The 16734-nt window shown below is 33.1% G+C and overlaps 4 protein-coding genes across 5 annotated transcripts; all 4 read right to left on the reverse strand.

The window, feature by feature from the left end:
• Positions 1-4434: 4434 nt before the first annotated feature.
• On the reverse strand, positions 4435-5802 carry LOC142530625 (uncharacterized). The gene has a single exon (XM_075636449.1). The coding sequence runs from the start codon at positions 5800-5802 to the stop codon at positions 4435-4437; it is 1368 nt and encodes a 455-aa protein (XP_075492564.1).
• Positions 5803-5804: 2 nt separating this feature from the next.
• On the reverse strand, positions 5805-6305 carry LOC142530627 (uncharacterized). The gene has a single exon (XM_075636450.1). It carries the CDS (start codon positions 6303-6305, stop codon positions 5805-5807), a length of 501 nt encoding a protein of 166 aa, XP_075492565.1.
• Positions 6306-7494: 1189 nt separating this feature from the next.
• LOC142531312 (uncharacterized) lies at positions 7495-9118 on the reverse strand. The gene is made up of 3 exons (XM_075637408.1): positions 8565-9118; positions 8437-8484; positions 7495-8322 (listed from the first exon to the last, which is right to left on the reverse strand). The coding sequence occupies exons 1-3, from the start codon at positions 8611-8613 to the stop codon at positions 7607-7609; spliced, it is 813 nt and encodes a 270-aa protein (XP_075493523.1). The 5' UTR covers positions 8614-9118; the 3' UTR covers positions 7495-7606.
• Positions 9119-10783: 1665 nt separating this feature from the next.
• LOC142531313 (tobamovirus multiplication protein 2B) lies at positions 10784-14020 on the reverse strand. 2 transcript variants are annotated; one of them, XM_075637409.1, is made up of 7 exons: positions 13715-14020; positions 13602-13625; positions 12825-12945; positions 11963-12028; positions 11803-11867; positions 11228-11318; positions 10784-11089 (listed from the first exon to the last, which is right to left on the reverse strand). In XM_075637409.1, coding segments are annotated over exons 2-7 (384 nt in total). In that variant the 5' UTR covers positions 13604-13625; positions 13715-14020; the 3' UTR covers positions 10784-11050. The 2 variants fall into 2 exon arrangements, with proteins under 2 accessions (XP_075493524.1, XP_075493525.1); XM_075637410.1 differs by lacking the exon at positions 13602-13625.
• Positions 14021-16734: the final 2714 nt, after the last annotated feature.

Genomic DNA, 16734 nt, shown 5'->3' on the forward strand with positions numbered 1-16734 from the left:
ATTTAATTGGCCAACTTAAATGAACAAGGACATATAAGGAAATTCACAATTGAAAGTGGTATATTTATATGTACTAGGATGGTATGTAATTGTCGGTGATTTATTTGAAAGGAGTATACATAAATATGTGTATTTTCCGAGTTTGAGTAATATTAACTTTTTTCTTAATGATAATGAAATTTCATGTAATATATTAGGAACGTTGGATTATGAGCAATTATGTTTTTTTAAGCAACAAAAGTTGAAAGAGGCTCTTACAAATGGCTTGATTGGTATGCTCAATATAAGTTGCAAATGGCTTGATTGGTATCCTCCATATAATTTGCATACATACATATGTAATGCTCCAAAAGTTATTTTCCCTATTTTTCTTGTTTGATTTGAAATTTTCGTAGCAAATCCTTTGAATTTGACGTAGCTTGCGATCTTATCCTTTTGTATAATCTCTCAATGTTTCATCGTCGTTGATCTCTATTTGCTTCTTATTTTCTTTGGTGGTTTTGGCGAGTTTTATTGATGATGCATTTGTTCCCTTCTTGTCTTCTATGGATAGATTGAGATTCTGGCTTACTTTTCTTCGTCAATTTCCGTTTTCTGATCTTCCTTTCTCTGTTCAAATTGTCATCGATTTTGTCAACACCTTCAGCTTCTATAGAACATATGGGACCACGTTTGTTGATGAAGTGATTTAATTTAAACAAGACTTTGTAGTTTTCATTCAGCAATGCATCAACGGGATTTGTAATTGTGGTATCAGGGGCAAGCTGAAGGCAATAAGAAACAAAAATGTTTAGATTTATTGTGATGATAAGAATTATTACCTATATGAAATAAATTGTAATATTTTGTTTTTACTTGATTATGAATCTTTAGGTAGTCTTCAACAGGATATCCAATTAATGCGTCAACAACTTCTTCAAAGATTGTAATCCTAGCAATATTTGTTCCATCATCCAACAAAAATGATAATCTATACCTGGAAGATTGAATTTGTAGTGTTCAATATCAATGTTAGATAAATAAATATATGGCAGATGTAAAAATTTGAATACATAGTATTACCTGGGAACTATCTGGACTTGTAATTTTAAGCAATTTAGACACGCAAGGCCACTTGACATTTTTGTACCCGCTTTGAGACAATGATCACAAGCTTCGTAGTATGGTAAAGAACCATTCTCAATCTCCTTGATAGTTCCTTGCAAATAGTAATATGCATTCTATATTTGAAAAAAAGTTCGATCATTAATGATAATTTGAAATTGTAATGTTTTTTGTTTTATTTAAGGATGATCATTAACACCGATTAATAAATATGAGTTCTCTACAACTGGAATAAGCAGACTAAATTCAATAAGACATGTTTAGAAATAAATATTCAAACCTCTATTAAAGCTGCCTCTTTTTTAATCACTTCGTCAATTGTTACACACTTAGAGTCAACAAACATTTGCTTCATCCAAATAGTAATTAGTTTTTCGCGCCTCTCTTCTGCGTCCAACCTGTTGATTAATATTTGTTTGAAAACAAGTAATATATTTTTTTAGGAAAAAGAGATGGAGTAGTCTGAATATACGAAGAAATTAAATTCATAATTATTGGTGATAGACAAAAATGATGATTAATATCTTTTGACACATATATTAATGTTAATGCGGAGATTTAAACGCCAAATTTGAAACTGTTAAAATGAGAAGAAATTTATTTTTTTTGATGAGTTATCAGATCCATGATAGTTGATATAGAGAAGTTGTAATTTACCATGAGTTTGCAGCATCTGCATGGAGGGTTGAAAAAAACAGATGTAGTTTGCGTTGATTTCAACTGATATACTCCTGTTTGATATTAGATGGGAAAATTGATGGGGTTTGTTCATAACAAACAAATAAACAATGAACATAATGAATTTTACTGTTGTATTCTTGCATCCTCAGGTTGGTAAAAATGATTATTGGGTTCTTCGATTCCATATGCTTCATCATTTGTGCCTCATTCAAAGCAAGGTCGTCCCATAGATTAATATTAATGGATGTTAGCCTAGCATTGAAAACATACATAGCTTGATCGCAAAAGGTTTTTACATACACAAATAATATAATTGTGCTTACGTCGTATCCAATAAAACAATGTCTCTTTTGTATCCCATGATACCTTCTGGTTTTGTAAAAACAATCAGTTGCTTGACCTTTTTCAGAACACCTATTACATCTGTAGGCAAAAGGTGATTTTCACAAGGATAAATTATTTTAAAGCTATGAAAAGTAAGAATAATATACGTATAATTGCTTACGTTGATTTTCTTTATCGCTTAGTTGATGTGTTATTTCAGTAAATCGCCTGAAAGCCAAGTGCAGTTGCTGTATTGCTAGTTTTTCTGGTAGCTCTGTAACGACGGTACCTCGTTGGAATAAGAGTTCAAAACTTGAGTGAACATTTTCGTAATTCGAGTTGATGACCTTAACAAACGGATTATAGATGATATAAGATTTATATGTCTCCATTATTCCTTGAAATTGCTTTATAACATTCGAGAATATCAGCCCATGAATAAATGTCCCCTACAAAAATACCGTAGAGTGAAGTAAATAAATATTATGCAGATTACTTTTAGAGTATAATGAGGTAATTCAGAATAAGACACAACGTAACACAATGAGGAAAAACCAATGTAAATCACAAGTGAAAATGTGAATGTAAAGCAACAGTAGCAAATCAAAGTATGAACCTCTTCATCGACGAGAATCATTTTTCGGTTCATCTTTCCTTGTTTGGTTGTGATTTCGGATCCTTGTCAAAGAATAAGAACCTTAACAACAATTGTACTGTTGTTTAGCTTGAGTTCTTTGAGTGACGTACGTGTGCTTAACTTTTTCCATCTTATTGTTGTAGTTTAGATAAGCAAATAATAATCTGTAGGTGATATGTGAAACCACGTGCAGATGCTATGGAAAACTTTTGGTTTCTTGAAGTGTGGAATGTGAAATTTATAACTTAATTGAACCACTCCAAAAGTTGCCACTTTTCACATTCTTCGTAACTGATTGTGTGATTAAAAGCAGTATGTGTATTTACTCTTTCTATTCAATGTACAATGTATAAATTATGTATATTCATATAACGTACGGGAAAAAAAACTCTATTGTATTGAATTATTTATATTGGTGTAAATGATAATTGAGAAGGTTTACAAATACATGTATGTTGAGAGTAGAGGAAAAGACTTATCAGGATATACATTTATTTTTTTACTGCCAGTTTTTTATTTTATGATATTGTTCACTTAAATTTAATTGATAATATGTTTATATAAAATATAATATTTTATCTAAAAAAATATATAATAATGATTTTATGATTTACGAGATAATGATTATTCAAACGCTTGATTCTTGTAATGCTATTTTTTCCCCATGACAGATTTATGCACTTTATAACGAATGGGTCAAGTTATATCGTTATTCGTCAAAATGAATTAACCGATTCATCGTAGTATTCATGTATTGATTTTGTTCTCTTTGCGATTAAATAATATATATATATATATATATATATATATATATATATATTATGTATGGTAGGTCAAATTAAAAATCTAACATGTGAAATTTGTTCGTCAAAGCTCATAAGTTTTTCCGTATTTGGGTGAAGTTGAAATGCATATCTCAAATGTTTTATGGTTCAATGTTTGATTTTTTTTATTTAGAAACTGTTTTTTTAGCCTTGATTTATTTTGGTAATTTGTATTTTTTTAAGAAAAAAAACAAGTACACAGCCAAAAGGAAAGAGTTGAGTAATTAATTGTAAAATTTGATAATAACTTTGGAGAAAATATTGAATAATAGATTCTATTGTAGAATTTTGTAAGCACAAGTCATGTATATCTTGATTCAACCAACGCCGGAAAATCATTTTTGATGAATAAAACTGAAAGATTTGTCGTCATTTCGATCAGAAGTTTTATCTTTGATTGTTCACCTATGAATTTATTTGTTAATATTTTTTATTGAGCGAATTATTTATTAAACAAATGTGTTTTAATAGCCATTTGATATTTGAATTCTTAATTATTTTGGAGAATTGAGTAAAAATAGTGTTTTTCAAAGTCGTATGAATAAACATCAGCCAACGTTTCATTGATTATTTTCGGTTTGTTTGAAAATATAAATAGATTAAATATCACCGAATTCAATGTAATTATTCATAGATAACTGAGAAGTAAAATATATTAATAAACTATAATAAACATTAGGTGATAATGGAAAACTTAATTGTTTGAGGCGAAACAACCACATAAGAAAATAATGGAGTAAACAAAAACAAAAGGTGCTTTATTTTATTTTATTTTTATAAAGAAAAGGTTTGGAGAAAAGATTATACCATCGAAATTTACTGGAATCTGCAGTTTAAAGACACCAAATAAAGTTGATTTCAAGTTCAAACAAGGCCAGCAAGTACTTCTTTGTATACGACGTTTCTTGTTAGTGTGCCATCATCTCCGTTGTTAACATCTGGTTTAACCAATACTTTTGTAAATTTCATAGAAACACCTCTTGACAGCGCAACATATAACTGACCATGTGAGAAAACAGGTTCGGGCAAATATACACCAACAATTGGAATAGTTTGGCCTTGAGACTTGTTAATGGTCATTGCAAAACACAGTCGGATTGGGAATTGCTTACGTCTAAATTGAAATGGATATCCTTCGTTCACGGCCGGAGACAAAGGTATTCGAGGTATTAATACCATCTTTCCGGCATGATGACCAATCGTTATCTCTGCATGTATCACATTGTCTTTGAAGTCTCTACAGACCATTCTTGTGCCATTACACATACCATTAGATGGATCTAGATTTCGAAGGAGCATGATAGGACAGTTTTTTTTCAACATCAAAGTATGAGGAGGTAAGCCGTTGGGTGTTAAGCTATTCAAAAACTCAATCGGGTAAAAATTTTGCGTATCGTCAGTAGCATCATCAAAACTTAGAAAAGTTTTTGCAACTCCAGGAAACAATGAAATTATTTTGTCGTTTAACTTGTCAACATGAGTATTCTTTGTTGCAAAAATGGCTCGCTCTGTCGAATATGAAGCCGAGGAATAACTAACAGCAAGTTCTGAATAAACGTAATCAATCAATCTTTGCTCGGACAAATCGGGAGATTCGGTACTAAAATTAATCAGCATCTCGCTTGGAAGACGAATATTCCCATTTTCGTCTACTGGTTCAACACCTTTACCTATGCGCAACAAAAACTCGCAGAATTGAGGATCACTCCTTGCACGCATGTTTTCGGTCAATGTTATTATCTGCAACGATTGGTACAAGTACGATTTAATGAAGCTCCCATCGATGATTTCTCGAACAGTTGCTTTTGGAATAACAGGAAAGACTTGCATGAAATCACCTCCTAAAACAACTACTTTTCCACCAAAAGCTTCGTTATTCCCAACAAGATCTTGTAAAGTACGATCAACCGCCTCGATGGCAAATCTTTTACACATAGGAGCCTCGTCCCAAATAATAAGTTTTGCCTGTCGTAACAACTCTGCTAAGCAACTCTGCTTTGAAATAGCACAAAAGCTGTTCTCATGTAGTTCAATGGGAATTTTAAACCGCGAATGCGCTGTTCGGCCACCTGGTAGAATAGATGCGGCAACACCTGACGTTGCTGTTGCTAGAGCGATCATGGACCATGAGCGAACTGTTGAAAGAAGAGCACGATATAAAAATGTTTTCCCAGTACCACCGGGACCACTGATAAAGAATACACCACTCCTATTGTTATCTAGATGCTCCATAATCAAATCATAAGTGAAAAAGGACGAGGATAATGGCTTTTGCATTTTCCATTTATCATACAAGGACATTTTTTGTCCAGCAAGCAACATGGGCCATGCATCATATGCCTCGTCACCAAATGAAAGAGCTTTGGGAAACGATTCTCATCCGGAATCTCAGCAACAACATACGAATCAAACATTTCAGGCGAACTAATCTTGGAATCAGTGGTTAAGATAAGAAGCATGTGGCAATGTGGCAGACCTCGTTTCTGGAATTCAATAACATAAACATATGCAGCAACGCGGCCGAATATACATTTTTTGAGGATTTGGTCTTTTAGATCAATCAACTTCGAACGAAAAACTTGCGAAACAAGATCCGGCCGATCATGGGCAACTTGACCATCAAATAGATTTTCTTTAATTTCTTTCCATTCGGGATTGCAAGTAATCGTAAGAAACAAGTCTGGTTTCCCAAACGCTTTGACCAAGGCAATAGCATCAAGATATCTTTTGCGCATATATCTTGGGCCTCCAATAAACGATGTAGGGAGAACATATGGTGACCAATCTCGCTACCGCGGGTCTCTTCACCAACAACGCTGTCGACTATCCCTTGATACATCTCTGATCTGATTTCTGTTTGATTTCGTCTGTAGTAGTCGAGGCAAGTTGTCTCCAATTTAATGTACATATCAACAATATATTGTTGCAACAGTCTACCACCATATAACAGAATAGATGAATCATTATCTCTGATTTGTATCCGATAGCAATAATACTCCATGCATGACACCATTCGATCATTTTTGCCACGAATAATTGCTACAATCAAAAGAATATATATTAAAATCGCAAAATGAAAGTATGTTTGGAAAAAGAGAGAAGATATCAAGCGTTGAACAACATATTCAATTAGTATAAGCAAATATGTAAATAACTTAATTTATCAAGGACGAGCTCAGATTTTTACCTCGGTGTAGGGCAACTCATTTATATTTCCTTTGGACTAAATTTATACTGTAAAAAATTGTTGGCTGAAATAGGTGACTTATAATTATCTTTTATGTCATGATAATATATTTTAATCTTGGAAATTATATAAAAATACAGGGCTACCTATTTTGCATCCTAGATTACTTCACATATATTTCAATCTTGAAAATGATAGAAATACTCCATGCTGGTCTTTCTATTTTGCTAAAATCTCTATTAATATTGTCATATTATATTTTATTTTAATAATATAATTGTTTCGCAATACACCTACTTGATTGTCTAACTAATGGCCAACTAATTTATTCTCGTTTTTTTAAATATATTAAAGGATTGGTTTGTCTATGTAATTTTAAATTTTGGTCATATTTTAAAAAATTGAAATTTTAGTTGCATTCTATATACCTAAAAAATTTAAGGATAACTCCATTGTTCAAAGAACAAATATTGGGAAACAAATTGATATGCTGAAGTATTTTATTAGAATAAAATTTGGAGAGGTAATTATTCACATTATGACATAAGTAAATTATTAATATGCAGATGTAATTTGTTTAAGTAATTATTCAATTTCAGTTGTTTAAAAAGCACAATTGAAAATTTGATTTATAATAATTATCAACTACACCATATAATGACGTAATTTTAAATATTTTCTACCTTATATTAAATTTCCAACATACTGAGGAAGAGAAGGAAATCCAGAAGTAGATGCCAAGTTATTGCCAAAAGAAGCAAGACTACGATCAATTCCAGATTTCAGAATGTGTTGTTGCCAACCAACATCACCATAGGGGAAAAACAACGGATATTGTAGTGGATCATATCAGCCAAAGTAAGGTTTTATCATATGCATATGTCCATCATATGCGTGAACAACAATATCTCGGTCATAAGGAATATTAGCATTGTCATTACCCTCCACCCATATAGCAGCAACCTGATCGGCGGATGGGCTATTATAACGCCTATGATCGATATATACATCTTTGCAAATATGCAACCTCAGATTCTTTACAGAAGGATATTGCTTAATCCTCTTTAGGAGCTGAGCATAGGGATTCACTTTTAATATATCCATCAACAAAGCCATGGTAGATTCATTGACGGCTTCTTCACCAACAACAGATATTCTATTACGCAGCTCATTGTCACTGTCCCAAAAATAAAGTTGGAAATATTTAGGACCATCATCGCTGGGCACAAGAGGTGGCAAAGAATGAAACACCTGTCCCGATACACGAAATGTATACACTCCACGATTAAGAGATGCAAGATCTTTATCAAGGCAAACTACGAATGATGTGAATGAAAACAAACTATTATACAACCGAATTTTTCGGCGAAACGAAATAGCTGAAGGACACGATACATCAGTAAATAAATCACGAAGACGCGACGGGATAATAGGGGAAGTGAGCTGAATTTTGCCAGAACCACAACAAAATGTAGGGGATTCATGTGGAAACCTCCATGCACCACAATAGCGACATTTTGGAACCACGGGAAAATTCTGCAAGTGATCGATGTCCTGCTCGGTAACTTGAGGTAAACAAAAAAGTGATAAAATATACAAGGAGGGATTCCAGAAAAACAACCTTCATCTGAAAAAACAAGGAAATCCACCAATACCAAGAATACGAAAACAAAACATACAATGGCTTAAGCATCCCCGACCAATAGACGAACTACCAATTGCACAACCTGTGATTTGCAGATAACAGAGATGAAAGCATTTGTAAAACCCATGAATCCATTTAAGAACTATAATTACAGAAGCTAACCAGTCGTAGTAGAAAGTGTGTTCTCGCAACGCGACGAACTGTCCAACATTTCACTGCCAAAACACGAGGGAATGAGTAAGGAAGAACTAAAGAATAAAAACCAGTACAACACCAAGGAAGATGCGAGCAAGAGAATGGGAGAAAGTAACACACCAACTGCTGGTTTTAAAAATCGAAAACAACGGGAAGCTATAAAAATGAATGAAACAAAGTAAACGAGAGCAACACCCGGAGACGAAAGCAGAAGTCGGTCTAGGCTTTCGACCACGAGCCATGACTGGCAACAAAAGGCAAGCGTGAAACAGGGTGGAGTGACGGCAGAGAAGAAGAAGCCACATGCAGCCAAGGAACAAAACGAATGTGTGTATGAGGTGCTGGGGAAACACGGGAGGCAAATACACGTACAACCAGCATAACGAGAATAAAGAGTCGGGACTTAAACACAAATATTAATTACTCATTATCACACAAATATTATTTATTGATTAATAATTAATATGAGTATTAATAATATTAATTAGTAATACTGAAACTGTAGGGAAAAAAGAAAGCTCTTGCAGTGAAGGGAAGCCAACAAGTCGGATAATTACATAATAATTAATTAATAATTACTATTATTATTAAAACACAATTAATAAATAATAATACTTAAATACTTAAAATATTGGAATATTAATAATAATTAAATAATAATACTTAAAAATTAAAACTGCATTAATAATAAATAATAATACGTAAATACTTAAAATATTGGGATATTAAAGTGTTGGAATATTATAACTTAAAAAGTTGGAAGAGGACAAGGAAAATGAGGTAAAAACACAATTACTAAAAGGGCAATGAGGTGCTATATTTATAAGTTAATAAATAAATAATAATACTTAAAAAGTTGGAAGAGGAAAATGACAATAATTAAATAATAATAATAATACTTAAAAAGTTGGAAGAGGAAAAGGACAATGAGGTAAAAACACAATTAAAACTGCTATATTTTTATAAGGATATAGATAGATGTTAGATTAGCTTGAAATTGTATAGATTAATTCCAGTATCGTGATAAATATGACCGTTTGATTTGATTATGGTGTTTAATGTTTAAATGGTTTTGATAGCGCTATCTGTGTCAATTCATCACGTACTAATGGACAAGGTTTCCCACAAAATCTGGTCCTCCCAATGAATCTTCACTAAAATATGTTACTTAATTTTGTGGATGTCTTCCTGGTTAAGCATATCTATTTTGGCTCTGCATAGTAAAACCAAGGATATCATATAACTCATAAAGTGATTTGGTGTCAAATTTTGACAGACACTACTCAACAAGCTCCCAAAAAAACCTTTTGTGCAGGATGAAGGATACGGAGCTGGTAAGTTCATGCTCTCATGGTCTTGATGTCAAACAACGATCACTTTTGAGGGGTGGTTATTGCCTGGATCATGGCAAATTTATGGGATTTAACACAGGTTTTGGAGCAGATGCCTCAAGTAATTTCAGCTCTGGATGCACATGTGGAAAGTGGATTGCAAAAAATTTGTCTAATCACTTGATATTATTTCATTTTCGTTTTAAAATCACGAATATCTGTAAATGAATTTGAAGAACCTAAAACCAGAAATATCTTCAAATATGAACTGAGAGCAATATTCATGCCTAAGTTGAAAGGTGGATAGTGTATAACACTATTGGTTCCTTACTGAAACCTCATTATAAATAAGAGGTTGAAGAGATGCATGATATTAACAATAAAAAGACAAAAAACGGTAGTACATCGATGGGGGATTGAAGTCATATTGTAAATGTGAGCCCTCAACTTCTGTAGAATGGGATTGAAGTCATATTGTAAATTGTGAGCCCTCAACTTTTGTTAGGAATGACACATCGATCATCAATATATGAAAAAACCATATTTAGGTGACCGGAGTTTCTTGTCAATTGTCAACAAAACATAGTATGCAGTTTATCTATGATCGTTGATCAACAATGCATAGATCCAAAAGTACATCACTTGGGAGTTGAATTTTACATTTGACCTCATTTGGATACCGTTGTCAGTTACTTTCTAACATGCAAAGCTCTCAGCTCAAGTCTTTATCCAGAGCTCAGCTTACTCAACAGACACTCAATTCATTCTGCCTTTTCCTTTATGTTCTTTCTTTTGTTTTTCTCCTTTACTTGACTGGTTACTAAGATATGCTGAAGTATAAACTGCCTTCAAATGTAGAAGCCAATAATAACTTGTGCTCATTGCAGGAATTTTCAACAAATTGAACACGAGTATAGCGAGATACATCATCAACAATATTGAAAATGATCTTCAAGCATAAGTAAATACATTAGTATCTTTAAATCAAAATTGAAACTTGCTACAAGGGTAAAATTATCCATGTTCTCAAATGAATTTTACACGTCCATTGAAGGGATCACAAGATATCAAGAATAGATGGTTAGCCCACAAGAGCGTCTTGGAAGGAGGTGACTAATTTAGTTAGCCCACTTGTGAATCTTGCGCGGGAGGTTCAGATTCCTGCAATGAACACAAGTTATTATTGACTCTTAACATTCGAAGGCAATTTATATCACATCATATCTCAGTAAGCAATCAAGGAAAGGAAAAAAAAACAAAAGAAATAACATAAAGGATAAGGCAGAATGAACTGAGCACCTGCTGAGTAAGCTGAGTTTTGGACAAAGACTTGAGCTGGGAGCTTTGCATGTTAGAAAGTAACTTAACAACGGTATCCAGATGAGGCAAACTGTAAAATTCAACTCTCATGTAATATCATTTGCTGATTAGATACTGTAAGACAAATAAAACTTCTGGATTTGTGCATTATTGATCAATGATCATAGATAAACTGCATACTATTTTTGGTTGACAATTGACAAGAAACTCCGATCGCCTAAATATAGTTTTTCATATACTGATGCTCGATATGTCATACGTAACCCAAGTTGAGGGCTCACAATTTACAGTATGACTTCAATCCAATCAATAGACTGCCACAAAAGTTGAAATGTTGTCTTTTAATTATTAATTTTCTACATTTTATTTATAATGTTGTTTCAACAAGAAGCCAATAGTGTCATATACCATCCACCTTTCAACTTACACATGAATATTGCTCTCAATTCATACTTGAAGATATTTCTGGTTTTAGGTTCTTCAAATCCATTGAAAGATATTCGAGATTTTAAAACAAAACAAAAATGAAATAATATCAAGTGATTAGACAAAACCTTTGCAGTCCACTTTCCACGTGTGCATCCAGAGCTGAAATTACTTGAGGCATCTGCTCCAAAACCTGTGTTAAAACCCATAAATTTGCCATGACCAAGGCAATAACCCCCTTAAAAGTGATCGTAGTTTTAGATCAAGACCATGAGAGCATTCACTCACCAGCTCTGTATTCTTCATCGTTGAGATCCTGGACAAAAGGTTTTTTGGGAGCTTGCTAAGTAGCATCTGCAAAAATTTGACACCAAATCACTTTATGAGTTATACAATTTCCTTAGTGTTACTATGCATATCCAAAATAGATATGCTTAACCATGAAGACATACACAAAATTAAGTCTTAACATATTTTAGTGAAGATTCATTGGGAGGATCAAATTTTGTGGGAAACCTTGTCTATGAGTAGTATATGATGAATTGACACAGATACGCTATCAGAACCATCTAAACACCATAATCAAATCAAAAGGTCATATTTATCACGATAATGCAATCAATCTATATATAATAACTTCTATTGGTTAGCTTTTGTGCCATTAAAAGTACATATTAGATACCATAAAATTTTTTGCAAGGCCAATCAATTGGTGAAGGAAACCACCTGGTATTAGATTGCAGGATTTTGTGAATAAATGGGTGGCACTCAGCAAACAACATAAAGTTATGATCAGTATTCGCATCCATCTTATTATCCATTCAAACCATAACATCTCACCAAAATCAGCATCAAAATAAGAAATTTTCTTCAACTAACAAAGCACTTGAAAAACAAATAAGAAGTTTTACACCATTATACGACCACACTTTCTTCTTCATTGCAGTAAACCAATTAATTACAACAATAACATATGCAAAAGCAGTGATTTTATACAACACAAAAATTAGGTATTTCAGTCCTGTGAGATCCTTACTTATTTAAAGAAGCTCTAGAAACCATTAGGTCCGAGACAAATGCTAGTAAATCAAATCAATCTAGTATTTATAATTCACAGGTCTAAGAACTCGTGAGAAATATGGAAATTTACATGCGATGGGGAGGACTCGAGCATGAGGTTGAGGAGATTGGAGGTGGACTGCACTGATTGCGATATTTGATCCACCACTGTTGATTTCGACGATCCGCCGCCGCCGCCCGATGCCGCCATCCTTTTTTTGATTTCATTTTAAAAAATAAAAAAATAAAATTGTGATGTATTTTTTTGGAGTATGAAGTCCATTTAAAGTATGACATACTATGAACAATTATATTTTGCTATTTCCAAGCCAAAGTATGTACATTTAATTTTACATAACCAGGCCGATTCATCACTTTTTAAAAAAAAAATTAATTTTTTTTTTAAATTCGATTTTTCTTTATGTTTAATTTTCATAATCGGACCGTCTGATCGAACCATTTAAATTCAAATCTCACTATGAGCAAAATGGCCTATTATTATATACCAATCTCAGAACCATTTAAATTCAAATAAAATTTCAACTTAGCATTTTACTTCCAAAATTCGCATAAACTTTCTAGAAGTATATTCAGCATTCCTAATTCACCGCAATGTCCCAAATATCTAATTATACAGCTCTACAACTCGAAATCATCAACTACAACCATGTTGAAATTTCGAAAATCCAATTATACCGAATCTGAAATTTTTTAAATGTGCTAGGAAGTTCCAAAATTATCATTTATTAATTCTAATGGATTTAAACATCCAAAATAGATTTATTAAACATTAAATTCGAAATCCCCAATAATATAAAACTGGAAATTCGAAATAATTCCAAAACAAATTTCGAAAATTTGTCAATACATCCAATCGGCTCAAATATTGTACCTACGATCAATAATACAACACACATAAATTTTTGAATCAAATTCGATCCAAAATACCCAAAAATTCGAAACCCTAATTTTCGAAAATACCTTCAAAAATCGGAATCTAACTCAAGATTAGGAAATCGAGCTTCAGGCAACCTAATATCAAGGTTTACTCATGTTTTCCGGGGGAATTGGGCGACGAAGGTGCGACGGGCTTCATAAAAGTGATACCAAAAGAAAGCTTAAGTGGAGAGCATTCCGAAAATGTGGTCGCTTTCAATTTTTGACAACCGGATGCAACGGCAAGACTCAATCAAAGTAACGGTTTTGTGTTGCAATGAAAAACAGAAACTAGCCGATAGAAAAATTGTTCGAGAAGGAGAGGAACTGGCAGGTGGAACATGACACGTCTTTTTTATTTGTATATTATATATATATATATTCAAGATACATGTTTTAAATATTAATTTTCAACACTCCCCCTTGTGATGATGATCATAATGATTGTCTTCATTACGTGTTTTTATACTGCCTCGTTAAAAACCTTACTAGGAAAAACCCATTGGGATAAAAACCATAGTAAGGGAAAAAAAGTGCAGTCACGTAAACTCCCCCTCATGTTGACACGAACAATTCTTCACAAATTTCGTAGATTGCGCATCCCAATATTATATATGTGTTTTCTGAATATTGTCGTAGGAAGTGCCTTTGTGAAGAGATCTGATGAGTTTTCACTTGATTGAATGTTACGAACATCAATACATTTATTCTTCTCAAGCTCCTTGGTGAATGCGAAGAACTTAGAAGGAATATGTTTAGTTCTATCGCTTTTTATGTATCATTCTTTCATTTAAGCAACACATGCAGCATTATCTTCATATAGTATCACAGGCTTCTCGTCAAATGATAATCCGCATGAGATTTGGATATGTTGGATCATTGATTTTAACCACACACATTCACGACTTGCTTCATGTAGTGCAATAATCTCGGCATGATTTGATGAAGTTGTTACGAGCATTTGTTTCTGTGAACGCCAAAAAATTGCAGTGCCTCCACGAGTAAATACATATCCAGTTTGGGAACGTGCCTTGTGCGGATCAGATAAGTATCCAGCATCGGCATAACCAATTATACTTGGATTAGTATCTTTTGAATACAAAAGTCCCAAGTCTGTCGTTCCTCGTAGATAACGGAATATATGTTTAATTCCGTTCCAGTGTCTCTTTGTTGGATATGTGCTAAATCTTGCCAATAAATTTACGTCAAAAGATATATCAGGCCTTGTACAATTTGTAAGATACATAAGGGCACCGATAGCACTTAGATATGGTACTTCTGGACCAAGAATATCTTTATCATCTTCACATGGACGGAATGGATCCTTTTCTATGTTTAATGATCTAACAACCATTGTAGTACATAAAGGATTTGATTTATCCATATTAAAACGTTTAAGGATCTTTTCTGTATAATTTGTCTGGTGAACAAACATTCCACATTCTTTTTGTTCAATTTGTAAACCCAGACAATACTTGGTTTTTCCAAGATCCTTCATTTCAAATTCTTCCTTCAAGTATGACACAACTTCTTGAATTTCCTTATTCGTTCCAATGATGTTTAAATCATCAACATATACAGCAATAATTACGCATCCGGATGTTGTTTTCTTAATGAAAACACAAGGGCATATTGAATTATTTACATATCCCTTTTTCATCAAGTGATCACTTAGCCGATTATACCACATTCGGCCGGATTGCTTTAACCCATATAACGATCTTTGTAATTTCACAGAATAACATTCTCTGGGTTTTGAACTTTGTGCTTCAGGCATCTTAAATCCTTCAGGAATTTTCATATATATATATTACTATCAAGTGATCCATATAAGTAAGCTGTAACAATATCCATAAGACGCATTTCTAAATTTTCAGATACCGCCAAGCTAATCAAATACCGAAACGTAATTGCATCCATCACAGGAGAATACGTTTCTTCATAATCAATTTCAGGCCTTTGAGAAAAACCTTGTGCAACAAGTCGAGCTTTATATCTTACAATTTCATTTTTCTCATTTCGCTTTCGAATAAAAACTCATTTGTATCCAACATGTTTTACACCTTCAGGTGTAAGGACTATAGGTCCAAAAATATTATGTTTATTTAGCGAATCCAATTCAACCTGGATGGCATCTTTCCATTTTATCCAATCCTGCCGATTTTTACATTCACCAAAAGATTTTGGTTCATGATCTTCATTATCATTTATGATGTCAATTGCCACATTATAAGAAAATATATCATCAATTTCTTCTATATCTTTTCGATTCCATATTTTTCCAGTATTAATATAATTGATAGAGATTTCACGATTCTCGTCAGTTTGTGGTTCTGACAGAACATTTTCATCATCATGTGTTTCTTCAGGAACATCATTCTCTATTTTGTGATCATCGTGTTTCTCTATGAATTTTCTTTTTCGAGGATTTTTATCCTTGGAACCGATTGGTCTTCCACGGTTCAGGCGTTTTATGACATCATGAGTATTTTCAATTTTTTTCTTTGGAATTTCAATTCGAGCAGGAGCATTTACAGCATATATATATGATTTAGTTACCCCTTTTGTATCTGTAAATGCATCTGGTATTTGATTTGTCATTCTTTGCAAGTGCACAATTTGCTGTACATCTTTTTCACATTGTTTTGTTCTTGGATCCAGATGTAACAATGATGATACATACCATGTAATTTCTTTTTCGGTATGTTTCTTATCTCTCCCTAACATTGGGAAGATTTCCTTATTAAAATGACAATCAGCAAAACGTGCTGTGAACATGTCGCCTGTCTGAGGTTCAAGATATCGAATGATTGATGGACTATCATAACCGATATAAATTCCCATCTTTCTTTGAGGTCCCATTTTCTTTCGTTGCGGTGGTGCAATAGGCACATACACCATACATCCAAAAATTCTCAGATGAGAAATGTCTGATTCTTTACCAAATGCAAGCTGCAATGGGGAGTATTTATGATATGCACTTGGTCTGATGCGAATTAATGCAGCAGCATGTAAAATTGCATGTCCCCATATAGAAATAAGGAGCTTTGTTTTCATAATCATTG

Source organism: Primulina tabacum, chromosome 17 (genome assembly GCF_025594145.1).
Source record: "Primulina tabacum isolate GXHZ01 chromosome 17, ASM2559414v2, whole genome shotgun sequence".
Lineage (NCBI taxonomy): Eukaryota > Viridiplantae > Streptophyta > Magnoliopsida > Lamiales > Gesneriaceae > Primulina > Primulina tabacum.

What these genes read in the sequence shown, in the direction of transcription:
- LOC142530625 (XM_075636449.1), bottom strand. Translation starts at nt 5,802, where the DNA reads ATGGAGCATCTAGATAACAATAGGAGTGGTGTATTCTTTATCAGTGGT.
- LOC142531312 (XM_075637408.1), bottom strand. Translation starts at nt 8,613, where the DNA reads ATGTTGGACAGTTCGTCGCGTTGCGAGAACACACTTTCTACTACGACT. An exon ending in CACACTTTCTACTACGACTG is followed by an intron (nt 8,485 to 8,564) that starts GTTAGCTTCTGT and finishes TGCAAATCACAG; the next exon opens with GTTGTGCAATTGGTAGTTCG. An exon ending in TCGGGGATGCTTAAGCCATT is followed by an intron (nt 8,323 to 8,436) that starts GTATGTTTTGTT and finishes GTTTACCTCAAG; the next exon opens with TTACCGAGCAGGACATCGAT.
- LOC142531313 (XM_075637409.1), bottom strand. An exon ending in GTGGAAAGTGGACTGCAAAG is followed by an intron (nt 11,319 to 11,802) that starts GTTTTGTCTAAT and finishes TGAATTTTACAG; the next exon opens with TTTGCCTCATCTGGATACCG. An exon ending in AAACTCAGCTTACTCAGCAG is followed by an intron (nt 11,090 to 11,227) that starts GTGCTCAGTTCA and finishes TGTTCATTGCAG; the next exon opens with GAATCTGAACCTCCCGCGCA.
- LOC142530627 (XM_075636450.1), bottom strand. Translation starts at nt 6,305, where the DNA reads ATGCGCAAAAGATATCTTGATGCTATTGCCTTGGTCAAAGCGTTTGGG.